At 40.5% G+C, this 17,047-nt stretch overlaps 1 protein-coding gene across 7 annotated transcripts in view; it reads right to left on the reverse strand.

The window, feature by feature from the left end:
* Positions 1 to 214: 214 nt before the first annotated feature.
* chd5 (chromodomain helicase DNA binding protein 5) overlaps positions 215 to 17,047 on the reverse strand; it is a 37,551-nt gene continuing 20,718 nt past the window's right edge. For 2 of the 7 annotated variants that reach the window (XM_086086351.1, XM_086086348.1), the window contains 18 exons: positions 16,788 to 16,912; positions 15,619 to 15,868; positions 14,566 to 14,738; positions 14,239 to 14,413; positions 11,197 to 11,283; positions 10,788 to 10,876; positions 9,811 to 9,944; positions 8,830 to 8,974; positions 7,689 to 7,848; positions 6,803 to 6,873; positions 6,483 to 6,717; positions 6,196 to 6,342; positions 4,863 to 4,971; positions 4,641 to 4,773; positions 4,372 to 4,570; positions 3,073 to 3,236; positions 2,851 to 2,977; positions 215 to 2,259 (listed from right to left, as the gene is read on the reverse strand). In XM_086086351.1, coding sequence (XP_085942477.1) covers positions 2,141 to 2,259; positions 2,851 to 2,977; positions 3,073 to 3,236; positions 4,372 to 4,570; positions 4,641 to 4,773; positions 4,863 to 4,971; positions 6,196 to 6,342; positions 6,483 to 6,717; positions 6,803 to 6,873; positions 7,689 to 7,848; positions 8,830 to 8,974; positions 9,811 to 9,944; positions 10,788 to 10,876; positions 11,197 to 11,283; positions 14,239 to 14,413; positions 14,566 to 14,738; positions 15,619 to 15,868; positions 16,788 to 16,912 — 2,642 coding nt within the window. In that variant the 3' untranslated portion in view covers positions 215 to 2,140. The remainder of the gene's footprint in view (positions 2,260 to 2,850; positions 2,978 to 3,072; positions 3,237 to 4,371; positions 4,571 to 4,640; positions 4,774 to 4,862; positions 4,972 to 6,195; positions 6,343 to 6,482; positions 6,718 to 6,802; positions 6,874 to 7,688; positions 7,849 to 8,829; positions 8,975 to 9,810; positions 9,945 to 10,787; positions 10,877 to 11,196; positions 11,284 to 14,238; positions 14,414 to 14,565; positions 14,739 to 15,618; positions 15,869 to 16,787; positions 16,913 to 17,047) is intronic. The other 5 variants (XM_086086350.1, XM_086086353.1, XM_086086349.1 and 2 more) reach the window with 3 other exon arrangements.

The raw sequence follows: 17,047 nt of genomic DNA on the forward strand, positions 1-17,047 counted from the left end.
CAGATGAAATAGCAATAGTTGTATGGTTTATAACTACATATACAAGCAAATAATAATAATAATAATAGTAAGTGGTTCAGATAATAATTACAATGATAATATTATTTAAAAAAAATGTGCAAAATTTCCACTTAAGTGGTTGCATACTTACTCACCTAACTGAACGAAATGCCTCATTTCTTTCAGCTCTTGAAGGCAACAAGGAGCACAAAGGTGTCATCGGAAGATTTATTAAAACACAATAAAACAAACCCACAGTACAAATCAAAAGATGACCGTTCACTTTGTCGTCCAGTCACTTGCCAGCCCAAGTCAAAAGAAGAACGTTCGTGTGCGCTTTGGGACGCCCCACGAGCCCCAAAGTGAACCGCCATAGAAAAAAAAAGCTTCAGAAGCTGTGCATTCGCTGCAACAAAAGGTGCCTCGTCAAGGTCTTATTTTTTTTTTTCAAGCTTTTGAAGCCATGTTCATTAGAAGCATGTACAGGTACATACGCAATGTTTATATTAGACTGAAGCCTTTGTTTGTTTGCAGTAGACAGTACATTCATCCAGACTCCAGTTTGATTGCATTTGATCAGAATTATGCTGCCGCTGACATCCCCTCGAGGTCACGGCGCGGCGGACATTCATTTTTTTCCAATTCGAATTTGGACACTTTATTTACACATTTCTGAGGTTTCATCTGCAACTCGAGTCGTTTGCAACAACAAAAACAACAAATACTGTAGTGCAAAAAAAAGAAGAAGAAGAAGAAGATGCTTTCCAAACACTGTTTTCGCATGAAAAAAAATGATATGCTTGGGGAGGAAAATGAATAGGGTTCTTACGCTTCCATATCAGGACAATAAAACCAGAAGGTCACCTGAATGGACCTTTCGCCTCAATCATCTCACAGGGACGTCATTTCAATTCTTACATACCGCAGCTTACACACTGTGGAAATAAAATGTAAGATTATGTGTCCATACTCTAATAAATAACATTCTTGATTGGACACTAAAGCCAAATCGCTTGGAAACAGTAGACCAAAACTGAGCTTCATATTAAGGTTTCAAGTCTTTACGATAAGATTTCATCTTGACTTCATAAATTGACACAAAACCATGAATTAAGCAACAAGGCCAAAACTGAGCTGTAGTGGTCTCATTGTAGTCTTAAAACCATCTGGGTTAGAGTTTCAAATGAGGGAGTTTTAAGTTTCATATTAAGGTTTCAAGATTAGTGCAAAATTGAGCTTGGATGGTCATCAATGTCTGAAAAAAAAGTCCTGGCTCAGTGTTTCTTACAAGGATTCAAATGAGGGTTTCGAGACAGGGTTAGGATTTCAAGCCTTGAAACCACAAAGTATTCTGGTGGCCAAACTGAGCTTTGATGGTCCCATTTCTGTCCCAAAACCACCTGACTTTCAAATAAAGGTTTCAAGTTGGGGTTTCAAGCCTATAAAACCGACAGCATTCTTGATTTGACACAAAGCCACAAGCAAAAATGTACACGGAGGACTGAGGACAAAACATTGTTTTGATGGTCCCATCGCAGTTTTTCAACAAACAAAACAAACGCAAAAGGCATCTTATGTGCGGGGAGGGGATCAATATAAATATGAAGAAAAATCCTTCGATTCTTGTAATAACAGTCCCACAAATGAAGGCAAATCAATCAGTTCCAACGAGGGCCCACCGGCCCTCGGATCTTGCCCCGCCTCCCATCTTTATAGTGCAGCCAACATTCAAAACACAAACAATCACAAGCATCGTACTCACAAAACACACTGCAATGCGTCAAAAGTCCTGCAGGTGTCACTAATGAGGCCATCCGCGTGAGGTAAAGACCGTCGCGACCAGCGGGTGGCGCACTTCCAAGCATGTACTGCATCCAGGAAAAGGCTTTCAAAAAAAAAATCAACACGACATGAATGACAACAACACAAAAGAAACCTGCACTAAATTGTCCACTGGGGGAAAAAAAGAGAGTAAAAGTCACATTTGACCTCAGTCCTGACATCTCGTCGGAGGTTCTTCATTCAAAATATCAAGTTAAAAAACCTTTGCAAAGGTAAAAGTGCAATTCTTCAGATTCAATACGTCTGCAAATGAAAAGAAACAAAAGGAAGGAGGACGCGGCCCGGGAGAGAAAGCGTCTCAGTCCTCGATGCAGATGACGTCGCTGGCTTTGCCGGACTTCAGGTCGGGCGTGGCCGCGTCTCGCAGGAACTCGAAGGTCTTCTTGTCCAGGTGGCTGCTGGGAGGACCGTTGGACACTGGAAGAAAACGTTGCGGGGATTCATGTCGCAATGGACGAGAAGAAAAACTCCAAGATGACAATTAATTGTGAGCGACCATTACTCAACGGCATACCTTGTATGCTGTTTTGAGATTTGTACCCTGGTCTCGGAGCACACAAACTCAAAATCGCTAGAAATCGTCCACCATTCCTACAATTTTTGTCAGTCATGTTTGGTACCTTGTCTCATCTTTGGAAATGATATGGCCTTTTCCATACAGGACAGTAATTACTGTCAAGGACATTTGTGCACCTTGGGCTCTATTTTCGTGCAAATCTGGCGCGAAGCACAGTTGAAATCTGCGCAGGGGCAGGTTAGAATTTGCTGAGGTATTTTTTGCAGTCGCGCACAGTTTTGGCCATTTTAAAATGTGACGCAAATGTGAACACAGATGATAACCTGTTTCAACAAAAATCCGGTGCATTGGAGGAGTGGAAATGAAAAGGACGTTTGGCTTCATAATCAATAGGACTTTTATATACACGTTTTTTTTTTTTGCTTTGCCAAGGTTAGTTTGGCAACTGATTGTGATTTCAAATCATTAGGGTTGGCGTCGCTTGTTCTTACCACTGACGTAGGGCCCCAGAGGCATCTGACTGTAATTGACCATGGGCTGGCCCCCGGGGCCCCTGAAGGCACCCCCAAACGTGCCTCCGTACAGCTGGGAGCACGTGAACCCTCCCTGGCTGAAAGTCTGATTAAAAAGAAGAAAAAAAGAGAGAAAACCTTTATTTTACGCTAAAGTGGCAACTCTGTATTAAGTCCAAAAAAAAATCTCCATCCACACACCTGCTGCGGCGGCGGTTCGCCACCTCGGCTGGTGAGGCGGCTCAGGATGCTGCGCTCGGACATCTGCAGGCGGGCCGACACGGGCGGGATGCGCGACAACATGTTGGGCAGCCGCGTCACGTCGGCCTTCATGTCGCTAAGGAGCTCCTCCAGCTGGTTCAGCACTGTGAGCGCACACACACACACACACACACAAACATTTGTATTTCAAATCATCTTTTCCCATCAACATGAATGGAAATGCAATTAATCTGTTCCAGCCTCAACAAAAAAAAGAAAAGAAAATTGTGTTATTTCATGTCATGTAAGACATTGTCAGTTCATAATTTAGCTTGCCGCAACATTTTAAAAGCTGTGATTATTTAAAAAAAAATTACATTCAAATGTGCGAATATATGCTTTGACTGAGTAATGACATAATTCAAATGCTTGAAATTTAGGGGGAACTCGATTTAATGTACTCCATTATTACTACAGTAACTTGAAATACATATTTTAAAGGGTGTGTATCTCTCCAATAAAAAACGAGTTGATATGTATCTTGATATATATTTTAAAGTGGTAATAATTCAATTTGATGCGCTCCGATTTCCCGATTCAAACAGTTTTTGTCTGACAAATAAAACTATTAATTGAGTTAATTTTTAAATTAAAATGTAAAAAGTTAACGCTTTAACTTTGACAGCCCTAATAGGGGTGTCAGGCGATTAAAAGTTATAATCGTAATTAACTCACGATTAATCACAATTTTTATATCTGTTCTAAACGTACAATAAAACTTACAATAAAATGTTTTTATACTGTTAACATAAAAATGGAAAAAATTATAAGCTAATAGAAATATGGCTGCATCTTTAAGTCATTGATAGTCATTTCATAATAATTCGCAAAATTGAGTTCAATTTTTCAAAAGATGTACTGTACTTTAAAAAAACGCGTGTGATATTGATTTGTGTTGAGGTCATTTTTCTGCCACTAGATGGCATAATTGCATTTGTAAGACAGTGGTGACAGCTCAGTGCATTTTCCGTTTCATATTAAGAGCTATCTCATCTTTAACATGAAGTAACTTGTGAAATTCTGAATATTTTTTTAAATTGTAAAATACAACTTGACCCTCGTCTCCACAAATATGTGCATTATTATTACATTCATTATTGCTTAATGTTGACGTGGACGTGTCTGCTGCGTTGCAGTACAGGCTTTCCCAGTAAGGAGTCATTAATCGCCCGGAAATTATTATTATAAATTTTATCTTATATATATATATATATATATAAATATAGAGATGTTGCTGACCACCTTTGTGCAACACGGCATTGGCCGGCTTATTCCCGCCCAGGGACTCTTTGGACAGGTGCTGGTGGGACTCGGCCAGACACTCGACCTCGGTGAAGCGCGTGTTGAGAGCCATGGCGGGGTGCCCGGGGTCCTGGCTCATGTTGAGGTAGGCGGCGCGCCGAAGCTGCTCCTCGATCACCAGCGCCTGCTCCAGCAACTGCGCAGGACACACGACATATAAGACACGTTGAAAGCGCCGCCTCCCTCCAACCCGCCCCATCACTGGCCTTGAATCTCCTGGCCAGGAATTTGTTTTTCATCTCCAGGTAGTTGCCCTTGTGCATCTCCGTCTTGAAGGGCTCGTTGAGGATGGCGTAGCGCGGGTCGTTCTGGATGTCCTGCCAGCGCGCGTAGCCGTGCCTGCGGTTTCGGTTAAGGGAGGGGGACACGGGGGGGCACGCACATAAATCCCAGGAGACCCCCGACGTTGAATTCTAAGTAAAGGATACGTGACGATGCCAGCCAGCAGCCAGTAGTCATGGCGACGGTGCCAGATGTCGGCCATCTTGCCAGACGACAGCGCCGCTCGCTCTTCCGTCTGCCACAGCGTGTGCAACTCTGAAAACATTTATTTAGGGGTTCAGCATTGTCATGTGACGAAAAGTGGCTGCTTTTGATTGGCTGTTCTGATGTTCAGGCCGGGGCAAGTACAAGAGATTCCCAGTATGCACCGGGGACAGGAATCGCGAAAAGTCCAGTATAACGAACCGCCATTGAAATGTATTGGAAGAAAAACAAAAAAAATGCAATTATCAACATTCAATATGCGTTTTCCACAACAACAAAAACGGTGGTGCGGCAAAAAAAAAAAAGGCTTAGGGTTAGGGTGGGTTACCCTTAAATATATATTTATATTTAAAAATATTTTTTAAATATTGGAGAGAAAAAATCTGCTAATAACACTGGCTAGGGTTTCAGTTAAGGGTTTTAAGCTTCTGTTACAGGTTTCAAAATTGTGTTTCAAGCCTCGATTAAAGGGATACTTGACTCGTTGAGCCGATTGCAGCGGTAAAGAGTTAATATTTTGTCTATAATTAATTTGATAATTTCATTATTTTTCATGTACAATGAATACCTTTAAAAACGTTTCCACTTGTGGACTGAAGATGACATCACCTGTGCTGAGGAAGTAGGTAACGACCAATCATGGCTCACCTGTTGTATGGGTTTGGACAGCAAACTGAGCCATAATTGGTTGTTACCTACTTCCTCAGCACAGGTGATGTCATCCTCAGTCGACAGCAAGTGGTAAAATTCGGTTTTTAAAGTTATTAATTGTAAACGGAAAATAATAAAGTTATCAAATTAATTATAGACAAAATATTAACTTTTTTACTGCTAAAAAAGACTCAATGAGTCAATTATCCCTTTAATGTTTCAACTTGGACTTTCAAACCTTGGTTTGGGTCTCAAATTAGAATTGAAGGCCAAAGTTAGGGTTTCAAATTAAGTTTACAAGCCTAGGTTAGGATTTGTAATTTCAAACGTTGGTTAGGGTTTCAAGATAAGATTAGGGTTTAAATTAAGTTGCCAAGTCACCATTAGGGTTTGAAATCAGGGATATAGTTTCAAATAAAGTTTGCAATCCGTAAAACCCAAAATAGGTTTCCATACAGGATGAGGGTTTGAATTTAGGGTTTCAAGCCTGGGATTAGCCTGTGGTGTGGTTCGAGCAGCAATAAGCGCAACAATGCATTATCTTTTGTCAAGGCAAAATTGAGTGGCGAATTTCGCACCCTTGCTGGCCCTTGATGTATTTAAACAAACGAGCAGCCGCGTCACCTGTGAAGCCTCCATCAGCGATATTGAACATGAACTTGGTTTTGAATCCGTTCTTGTCCTCCTTCCTGGCGTCCTCCGCGTCGTCCGCCGTGTCTTTGTCGCCATTCAGGCGAGCGTCTGCGGCGGCGTCCTCGCTTTTCACCTCATCTGCACCAACAATACAACACAGCACAGCAATTGGGGTTCTCGTACTTTTTGGGCCCGGGAACCCCTTACAGGGGAGATTCAACAGAACCACCACGTGTACCCCAAAATGTCTTCACCTGTTATTTTTCACTTGTCCCTACCTGCTTTGCTCTCCTTCTCCTCGCCGTCTCCTCTCTCGGGCGGCTCTTTGGGCTGACTCTCACTTTTCGGCGAGTCCTGACTGCTCGCCCTCTCCGCCTGTTTGTCCTCCTTGTTGTCTCCTCCCGTTTTGTCCTCGGGGGCCACCTTGCTCCGGTCGCCGTCGGCCGCTTCCTTCTCCTCGCGCCTGTGCGCCTCCTCGTCCTCGTCACGTGCGTGCGCTGGCTCTGTAGACGACTGCACAGATGCGACGACAAAGTAAACAGAAGAGTGCGCAACATTCTGATACATGTTGTTCGTGTAAAGAAGAAAAGGACGCTACCTCTTGCTCCGATTGTTTCTTGCCGTCTTGCTCGGCTGCGTCCTTGTCCTCGGCGGGACCCTCAATCTTCTCTACAAATGCATAAAAAGACACTTGTGAAAAGGACTGCTGCATTCAAGGATGCTGGGAAATGAGACAATCCAGCCACTTTCAGCAGTCTGACCAAAAAATGTCATCTGTTAGGGTACCCAACAGAGCCAGCTCACCCATTAGGTAATAAAAAAAAAAATGCCAAAAAATGCCATAAAAACGGCAAAAAAAATCACCTTCAATAAATATACTTAGTTAATAAACTAGCAATTACTATCAGCTCCTAAAATGGAAAAGCTGGAAATATATGTAAACTAGTAAGGCCCATTTAATATGACTGATGCTTTTACTATTTGTTGTTTACATCTGGCTAGCTTGAAGATTTTTTTTTTACAGCTTTTAATCCGTAATAATCAAAATATTATTCCCCTTTATCTCTTTTATGTGTCAGATTTTTCACCCTAGTTGTCTGTAGTGTTTCGTCGAAAACAAGCAATTTCAACTTTACATCACTGTGAATTTGTCATTATTATTTATTAACAGTGCATATTAAACTGCGTCTTCAAGTTCTTGTTTTATTTGACATTTGACATTTTATGATTCAAAAACAACGGTAAAAACAATGCTATTCGATTCCTTTTGTCAGCGTATGTAAATCAGTGATGGGGGGGGGGGGGGGGGGTGGGGTGAAGCCGGAACTTCAAATTGGGTCACTTACAACAGCCTACAATTGTTTTTGAGGGAGGATATAATAACATAAATCCATACACCCAAATATATGCATATGTATAATATATCATTTAAATATACAACAAAAAAATCAAAGCAAAGAAATACATAAAAAAATGTTACTGACCTGGCGGGCTGGGGGTCCCGGGCCGTGTGGCGTTTGGGCTGGCCTGCAGCGGGGTATTGGGGTCTGACGAGACACTCTCCGTCAGCTTCTTCAACTCCATGCCGATGGGGATCAAGTCGGGTGAGCTCAGCTTTCCGTTGACGTGCTCAAACTCTTGCACCTGCACATCCACATGCAGGCAAAAAAATCATTCACACTCACGCTGCAGTACTGTGCCTTGTGAGAACACACAGTAAGAACATGATTAAATAGAATGTAAAGAATTAATCCGTTTTGCACGTCTGATTTCATGCTTAAATTCAAAAGGGTTTCTGGTGTGCACAACTTGGCCTCCAGGGGGCAGTATAATATATACATAGACATATAGGATAAAGGTGAATTCTTAAAAAAAAAAAATAATAATAATTGTGGTAATGCCATATGTTATTGTGATTATTTTTTTTTTTTCCTTTTTCTTTTTTCTTCTTTAAGAGCTCAGTATTGTTCATTCGGAAATGTCATCATCATTGCTCTTTTTTTTTTTTTTTTTTTTTTTTTTGTTATTGTGATTTTTATTCTCCACACTTTTTTGCCGTGTAACAACTCCCACAAAAAAAATAATTCGCACCTCCACATATCGTCTGATTTCCCATTACTTACAGTATTGGCGCAATTTAACGTTAAAGATCAACTCTTCCCCATTCATTTTCAATGGGACAGACATTGAAATTTGTCCCACTTTCCACGCCCACTCCCATACATACAACTTATCATCATTACATGTCCAGTAACCAGGAGGTCACAGGTTTGAATCCCACCTTTGACTGCACTATACATTGCAAATATATCCAAGTGTTATTATACATGACTATCATATCAGGAAATGGATTATAATTTCACTAAAATGATTTAAGCATATGCATTCAACTTTTCAGCATTCCCACACAATTTCTGCAGAAATTGCACTTTGTCTAGTTTAAATTTGTTGTTGTTGCAGAGCGTACACGTCCTGATCAAGATGGTATGTCATACGTTGATGGCCTTAAACTTTTGGTCTGTAAATGCAATTAATCCAGAGAATCTTATTTTGTAATATTATTGTATTTTTGTGCTAATTTGTGAGCGTGAGAAAAGGAAAAGCATGGGCGGAGTCCGCATTGACCTTTTTCCTGACTAGCGACATGACTCCGATCCTGGTGAGCACGTGCTGCCGTGACAGCCCCTCGCGCGGGACGCCGTCCGCAAACGTCTCGGCCCCGTCGGCGCCCGGCTCGCACAGGTGTCTCATGAACAGAGACACGTAGGCCCTGGAGAAATCACAATGATGGTCATTTTTGAAGAAAAAAAGAGACAACACACTTCCAGATGAAGCCGGGGGAGGGGGGGGGGGGGGGGGCTGCCACGCTATCTGAGCAAACGTTACGATCTACATCTTTACTCAGTGTTCCTTCTATTGCAACAAATGGACTCACATGCACAATGCGGTCATAAGAGCCAAATTAAAGACATTTGTTAAATGAATCATCTATGAACTTTTATAGGATTGAAAACACTCAAGGGGAACTGGGTTTATTTTATTTTTATTTTTAAATTATTTTGCCATTCCCCCCGGGTGTTGAACATTACCATGCTACTGGTATTTATTTTCTTTTTTTCACTAATATTGTACTGTATTTATTTTTCATTTATTTTTATTCATTATTTATGCAGTAGTACAGTATATACTTATTTATTATATACACTACATATAAGACAATACATACATAAAACAAATACAACTGTACAGGAAAGATAACGGTTTTATTTGATAAATATATAAAATCATATGGAATACAATCTACCGTATGTATGATGTATTGAAAATACTTTAAAAAAAAAAAGACTAATTATGCAAAAAAAAATACACATATACAAAAAAAATATATAAAAACTATTATAAAGTGATCTGTCGCTTTTTCAAAGGGCAATAGCTCCCATGACATTGACGCTAGTTTTGTTAGCCTCTCTATGGCGTTTAGCACTGTGTGCTAGCATTAAGCGACCGAACGTTCCTAATGTGTCAGTTTGGTGTTCTCATACTCTACTTAGTCATTTGCATGCGGCATTGGTCAATTAAATAAATCCGAAAAAATGGGAGTGTCACCTGAACTCGCGCTCGCTCTTCCCTCTCAGGTCGCGCACAATCCAGTGGGAAGTGAAGGCGTCCTGGGGGGGCATGCCCCAGCGCATGATGGCGTTCAGGAAGGCCTTCCTCTGCCGGGCATTAAAACCCAGGACCTGGGGAGCAACACACACAATGCAGTCAAATAAAGTATTTCCTCAAATCATGGACTATTCTTACCCTAGATCTAACACCTACAAAGTCAAAGGGGCTTAAAAAACAAAAATAAAAGCAATGAAATACGGAACAGGTTTGTTTTCCCCCTCGTATTAAACTCAATTATTTGGTGTTAAAAAAAAAATAACTTGATGATCGGATGACGTAAGGTAAAAAATCCAAAAAGAGAAAGGGGGCAAATACTTTTGTGCATAAGTATACTAACTAGGGGTGGGAATCTTTTACTCTCTCACGATTCGATTCGATTCCAATTTTTGGGTTCTGCGATTCGATTCAGAATTGATTTTCGATTCAGAATGCTTTTTGATTCAAAATGATTTGATTAACATTGATTTCTGTGTTAATTTATATATGTGCAAAGAATCATCATGATCTATTCCAGTCTGACTCGCTAATGCTAATTAGCGCGCTACTCGCGGAACTTTTATCACTCAAAAGAACGGCTATTCATACAAAACGCTTCAGGAAGGTATACAGAGAGGTATCTTAACATTAGTATCCGGCATATGCGCTTCCTGTAACAAAAAACTGCTTTTATTGGAATAACTTGATTGTGGCTACAACTTCACAGTGTATCAGAACTCGCGGCACCACACTGCCCCTAAGTGACCAAATCGTGTACAACATGAACAGCGCTCCCAATAAAGGCACACACAAACAAGGGCAAGACAGTATAAAATAATTTCAATAAAATCGATTTTGGGACATTTAAAATCGATTCTGTATCGTACTAAATGAGAATCATTTTGGCACAACGGCTCTACGGTCCCGTCAGTTCATACCTCGATGCTGCCGCCGACTCGGGCCAGTAGGGGGGGCAAGGGCTTGTCTTTGTCGTTCCTCAGATGGCGGCGAGAATGTCGGCGCCCACCTGCCACAAAGAAAAACAGTCGGTCAAATTAAAAAGATAAATTTTATGACTCACATTTCAATAATCCCGCGCCTGGTGATTTGATCTATGCACAAATTCACTTATTGGGAATTTAATTGATAAGAAATGACCACCCTGAATAGCGGTTCATTTTGAAACGACAATCCTGGTATAAAACCATTTTGCTATTGGCGGGAGATGATTGTATTGCGTTGTATACACTCACCGGACACTTCATTCGGACCTACAACTGCTCTAATGAGAAAAATGCGTGCGTCGTCGTCCCTAATGAAGTGTCCCTAATGAAAGGATAAGGATACCTTCCGGCCTCTCCTCGAAGTCTTCGTCCTCGTCCTCGGACCCCACCGAATACTCCGACTGGTTGTCTGAAACATCATCCTGCCACTCTGAGCACCACACATCAGAGACAACACAGTACATTGCTTCCGTCGGATGCCACCTGGGGGCGTCGCGCCAGCCAGCTCAGCAAGAGCGCCCTGGCTTATTAGCCATTCCGAGAGAGAGAGAGCGGGAGAGAGTGCTCTCCAAAAATGTTGACCCTCATCGTGCTGGCTGAGCACTTGGGGAGAGCTCGATTAGCACAACTGGTCTACTTTAAAGATCACGGTCACGGGGGTCAAAAGCTGTAATTGATTTATAAAACGGAGGGAGCTGTGCTGACGTTCTGGACTTGGAAGCCAATTAAAATGTCTTCAATATGAAAATCCAAGAGTGCAAAAGCTAAGCTAAGCCCGACTCTTGCCTGACATGTAGTTCTGCCACTCATGTTTATTGATGATGTTTCACTTTGCTTTCCATGTTTCAAATGGATTAACGGACTAACCCTTCTAAATAATTGACTCGCTGAGCCATTTTCAGCAGTGAAAAGTTCATATTTTGTCCAGAAATAATTTGATAACTCGGTTATTTGTCATGTACCATTTAAATCTTGAAAAACTGATTTTTCTACTTTCTTTCAAGATAACTTCGCCTGTGCTGAGGAAGTAGGTAACGACCAATTATGGCTCACCTGTTTTCTGGGTTTGGTCAGCAAAAGTTCATATTTTGTCCAGAAATAATTTGATAACTCGGTTATTTGTCATGTACTATTTAAATCTTGAAAAACTGATTTTTCTACTTTCTTTCAAGATAACATCGCCTGTGCTGAGGAAGTAGGTAACGACCAATTATGGCTCACCTGTTTTCTGGGTTTGGTCAGCAAAAGTTCATATTTTGTCCAGAAATAATTTGATAACTCGGTTATTTGTCATGTACCATTTAAATCTTGAAAAACTGATTTTTCTACTTTCTTTCAAGATAACTTCGCCTGTGCTGAGGAAGTAGGTAACGACCAATTATGGCTCACCTGTTTTCTGGGTTTGGTCAGCAAACTAAGCCATGATTGGTCGTTACCTACTTCCTCAGCACAGGTGATGTCATCTTCAGTCGACAGCAAGTGGAAAAATTCGTTTTTTAAAGGTATTAATTGTACATGAAAAATAACAAACATTAATTATAGACAAAGTATTAACTTTATATGGCTGAAAATGGCTCAATGAGTCAAGCATCCCATTAAGTCTCGTCTTAAGACCCACTTTTATTCCTTGGCTTTTAATTCAGTGTGAATTGTGGGTTTTTTTTATGTATCTATTTATTTTGAATGTATTGATTTTTTTTATTTGTTGTATTTTAGTATTTTATTGAATGTTTAAAAAATAATAGTTGGTTTTACTAGATTTTATGTGTATGATGATAGTGTGCGGATTTCAATGTGCAGCACTTTGGAAACGCTTGTTTATAAAATGTGCTGTAGAAATAAAGTGGATTGGATTGGATACATTGTGGGTCAATCTCTTGAGGTCAAATTGAGGAAAATAATAGAAGAGCACTGCATCGGCCCCAAACGAGACCGGCCCACTGGGCATCTGCCCTGTATGCCAGTTGGCCAGTCCAGCCCCGGTGTAAGAAAACGGACAACGTGCTTCCACGTGGCATCAAACAACAGGAACACAAAACAAACTCAAAACACAAGCATGCCATGTTCATTTTGAGAGACGAAAACAGTGGAACCTTAAAGTCGAACAAGTGAGGCCACCAGCACGTGACAAGTAAGGCTTTGCAAGTTTTTCTCAGCATGTCATTCCCTCGCCAGTTGACGTAGTCTTGCTAAATTGAATTTTTTCTCTCTCTCCTGCCTGCAGTTCAGAGCCAGTTTGGCAGTCGCACAATTTACGCTCTCCAACTTTCTTGAAATAGGATCTGTTCTTGAAAAACAGCAGGCCTGCCACTCACGAAAACACGGAAATCCTGAAGTAGGCATTCACACAAAGCCAGGGAAAGTCTTTACCAATTCCGACTTGAGGTCGCTGAGCATCATAATCTTCCGCCTCAAGCCTTTCAACAACCTGAAATCGGGTGCGGTAAAGCTTTCAACTTCGTCAAGGCGTTTGCGGAATTGAGCTTTTGCTGATGTTGACTTCCAGCGCAGCCCTCCGCGTAGACTTAACCTGGCTTTGCAGCGATGCCTGCTCTATGAGTCGTGACGTGGTATAAGTAGAAGCAGTTTGGAGAAAGTTGCCAAGGATGCCATGACTTATAGTGTTGGAGCAGCGTGACACATATAAAGCGTCTCCAATTGTTTTATATATACTATTTCATTTTGACTGAATATATCATAGCTAACTATCTAACTTTGATTATTTTAGATGTATTTATATTGGTAATGTCATCATCCAACCTTGATTAAGAAAAAATGTTTTACCTTTTAAACTGACACACGTGTGGAAAGAAGAAAACAGCTAACATAGAAATTGCCACAGATTTCGGATTTTTAAATCATTTCTCTCGAAAGAAATAATAGAAATACACATATTGAAAATATGGAAATGTATTAAAATAATTATCCAGTATTTATTAATATTTACACATTAACAAATTACTTTTTGATTTTAGTTAGGTAATTTAATTATTTCATATTTGTATTTACTGAAACTATGTCTCATTTAGGAAATAACAGAAATAAACATTTTGGAATAGAAATTTGATAAATGTTTTAAAATTAAATTAAAACATTTATGTATTATCGGTACTTAGTATTGTTGTTCTGTTATAGATTTTTAAATACATTTATCTTCATATGATTGATATTTTAATCATTTCTTTCAAATTAGTTATTATTTGAATGAATTGACCACTAAATTTCCCTCACATTTTCGGCCCTTTACAATTTTAAAGTTCCACTGTAAACGCACAAAATGTCCTCCATTCTGCAAATTACTCAGGCATGATCCCACTATTAAAAGATTGACACGAGTGCGATCAAAAACGTAGAAAAAATGTTGGCCTTGGTTGCCGGCGCCTACCTTGGTCCTCCTGGGTGGTGTCGTTGTAGTTGACTTGTTTGCGGATGCGCTTGCCCTTGCCCAGGTTGCGGGCCAGATCCTCCTGCTGCTGCTCGTAGTGGTGGCGCAGGAGTTTCTCCCAGTAGTCCGGGTCCACGTTCTCCTCCTGCTTGATGATCTCACGCTCCACCTCCTCCTGTGCGCACACACACACACATCATGTCAAACACCTTGCTAAGCTAACGTAGCAGTCTTCAGCTTTACTCATCAAGCAAATGGACTCAAACACACAATCAATATTTGCAAACGATTTTTTTTCTGCGCCCCCCACAATTTGTCCTTCCTCACCTCTCCGTCCTCCTCTTTGACCACATACTGGGCCACCTTGAAGGAGCTGAGGTACTCGTTCATGTTCTGGATCTCCGTGTCTTCCGTGGCGTCCTGGCTGCGGTCTAGCAGCTTGGAGATGGCGTCGTCGTCGTAGTGGATCACGTTGCCCTCCTCGCTGTCTTTGATGTCGCCTGGCAATAACGGAGGGCCAGAAAGAAACATTTCAATAAAGTTATGCAAAATAATTCTAATAGTATTTATTACTGTGGTTGTATTGCCTGCATCATAGTGAGAACTGGTTCTAGTTTTTGTTATTGTTTTCACTGAGTTAACCATACAAAAATAATCAATTTTGTGTTGTAACTCTAAAAACATTTTTAAGCATAACAAATTAATATAACACTAAACAATTATAAGTTTGTATAAGATTCATTACAATAACCAAACTGTGAGAAGTTGAACACATTTTCATTACTAGCAACTGTAATATGTCCCTTTTATGCAGCTAAATATACACAAATATAGGTTCTTATATAGTTCTTTAAAAATATTAATCAAATAATACAAATACAAAAAATTCTATTTTATTTGACTAAATATTAACAAAAATTCCTGCGTGTGTACCAGTATATACTTTGTCCCTTTTTATGTAACTCAATAAAATATAGGAACTACTTTAATTATTAATACAAATACTGCAAAGCAAATTTCTATTTGATTAAATAGTAACGGTTGTAGAAAAAAATAATACAATGTTTCACTTGAGTCCTTTGTAGGTGATTTAATGCAATAATATTACTAATAAGACAAACAACAAAATAGTTTAATATTGTGTGTGTGTGTGTGTATATATACATATATACATATATACATACACATATATATATATATTTGTTTATTTATTTGTTTCTGAATCATAATGACAAGTTTTTAATATTTTGGTTACATTTTAATGTATCAATATTAAAAGAGTATTCATTTGATCCCCTTTATGTAAGTAAAAAAAAAAAGAAAGATTATAGTATCTAATTAGCCAGTGATCTTCTGGTGCAGTGTGGCGATTGGACGTACCCCCCATATTGCGAGCCGCCTCAATCTCGTCCTTGAACAGCTCCTCCGTGCCAAACTTGAGGATATCGTCCAGCTCCTGCTTGGACATGGATCCCGTCTTGGAGCCCAGGCCGGGCCGCACCACCAGGTGGGTCAGCATCATCTTCCTCTTGGCCACCTGAGTGATTCTCTCCTCCACCGAGCCACGCGTCACGAAGCGGTAGATCATCACCTTCCTGTTCTGGCCGATGCGGTGCGCCCTGCTGAAAGCCTGAAAATAAGCCGCCGTCAGCACGACTATAATATAGCCCGAAAAAATTTTACGTGAGTATTTCATGTAAATCAGGCTCCTGGTCCCTCAGGTGAGCCCAAAATTTTTTTACGTGAGCATTTCATGTAAATCAGGCTCCTGGTCCCTCAGGTGAGATCAATCGCTTCAACAATACTTCCTACGCCCAAGTTCGTACTTTCCTTTTTTTTTTTTTCTTCTTTTTTTTTCTTTTCTTTTTTTAAGAGCTCAGTATTGTTCATTCGGAAATGTCATCATCATTGCTCTTTTATTATTATTATTATTATTTTTTATTTTTTTTTATATATATATATTATTTTTTTTTTTTTTTTGTGTGTGTGTGTGTGGGTGAGTATGTGTATGTGCGTGCGTGCGTGCGTGCGTGCGTGCGTGTATTTGTTAGCTCACCAGAAAACCTACTAGAAAAAATCTCATACCGTTCACCTAAACCGAACACCAGGAGACCCGAGGGGACCAAAGAAAACCAAGGAAGGTGAAATCCAGCACCGACCAGACACCCCCCACCAGAACTCCTCCCCAGCCCAAGAAACATCCAGACCCCAACAAATCCAAAAAACATAAAATCAGGGAGACCTCAAGAGACCAAAGGAGAGACTGAGAAAAGGAAGGAAGGACAGACGAAGCCGCGTGAGATCCGCAGACACCAGCCTCCACCGATTCAATAACCTGAGGAGGAAACAGTTCGTACTTTCCTATTAGCCAACGTTTTGCCATCTAGTGGCATTTTAGGGCATCACAGCCTACAACCTCTGATAATGCAGCTGAAAAACACATTATTGGAAGAAAAATAGCCTTGAAAAATAGACAAATAGCAAATCGTGACAAAGTGGACGTTCACTTAATGCTAACTAAATAAGAAGAAACATTAAGGAAGACTTACTTGGATGTCATTGTGAGGGTTCCAGTCTGAGTCGTAGATGATGACGGTGTCAGCGCTGGCCAGATTGATTCCCAGACCTCCGGCTCGGGTTGAGAGCAAGAAGCAGAACTGCTGAGCGCCCGGTGCTGCAACCCGACAACACAAGCGAAGTACATGTTACGTGATCGCCACTTAAAGAACGCATCAGCCTGGCTGCAAATGAGCAAAAAACGATACTCACACTCTGTACTTAAAAGTACAAGCACAGATACGATTCAATT

The sequence above is a fragment of the Leptonotus elevatus genome, chromosome 10 (assembly GCF_054856555.1).
Source record: "Leptonotus elevatus isolate MCC_2025b chromosome 10, RoL_Lele_1.0, whole genome shotgun sequence".
In the NCBI taxonomy this organism is placed as follows: Eukaryota; Metazoa; Chordata; class Actinopteri; order Syngnathiformes; family Syngnathidae; genus Leptonotus; species Leptonotus elevatus.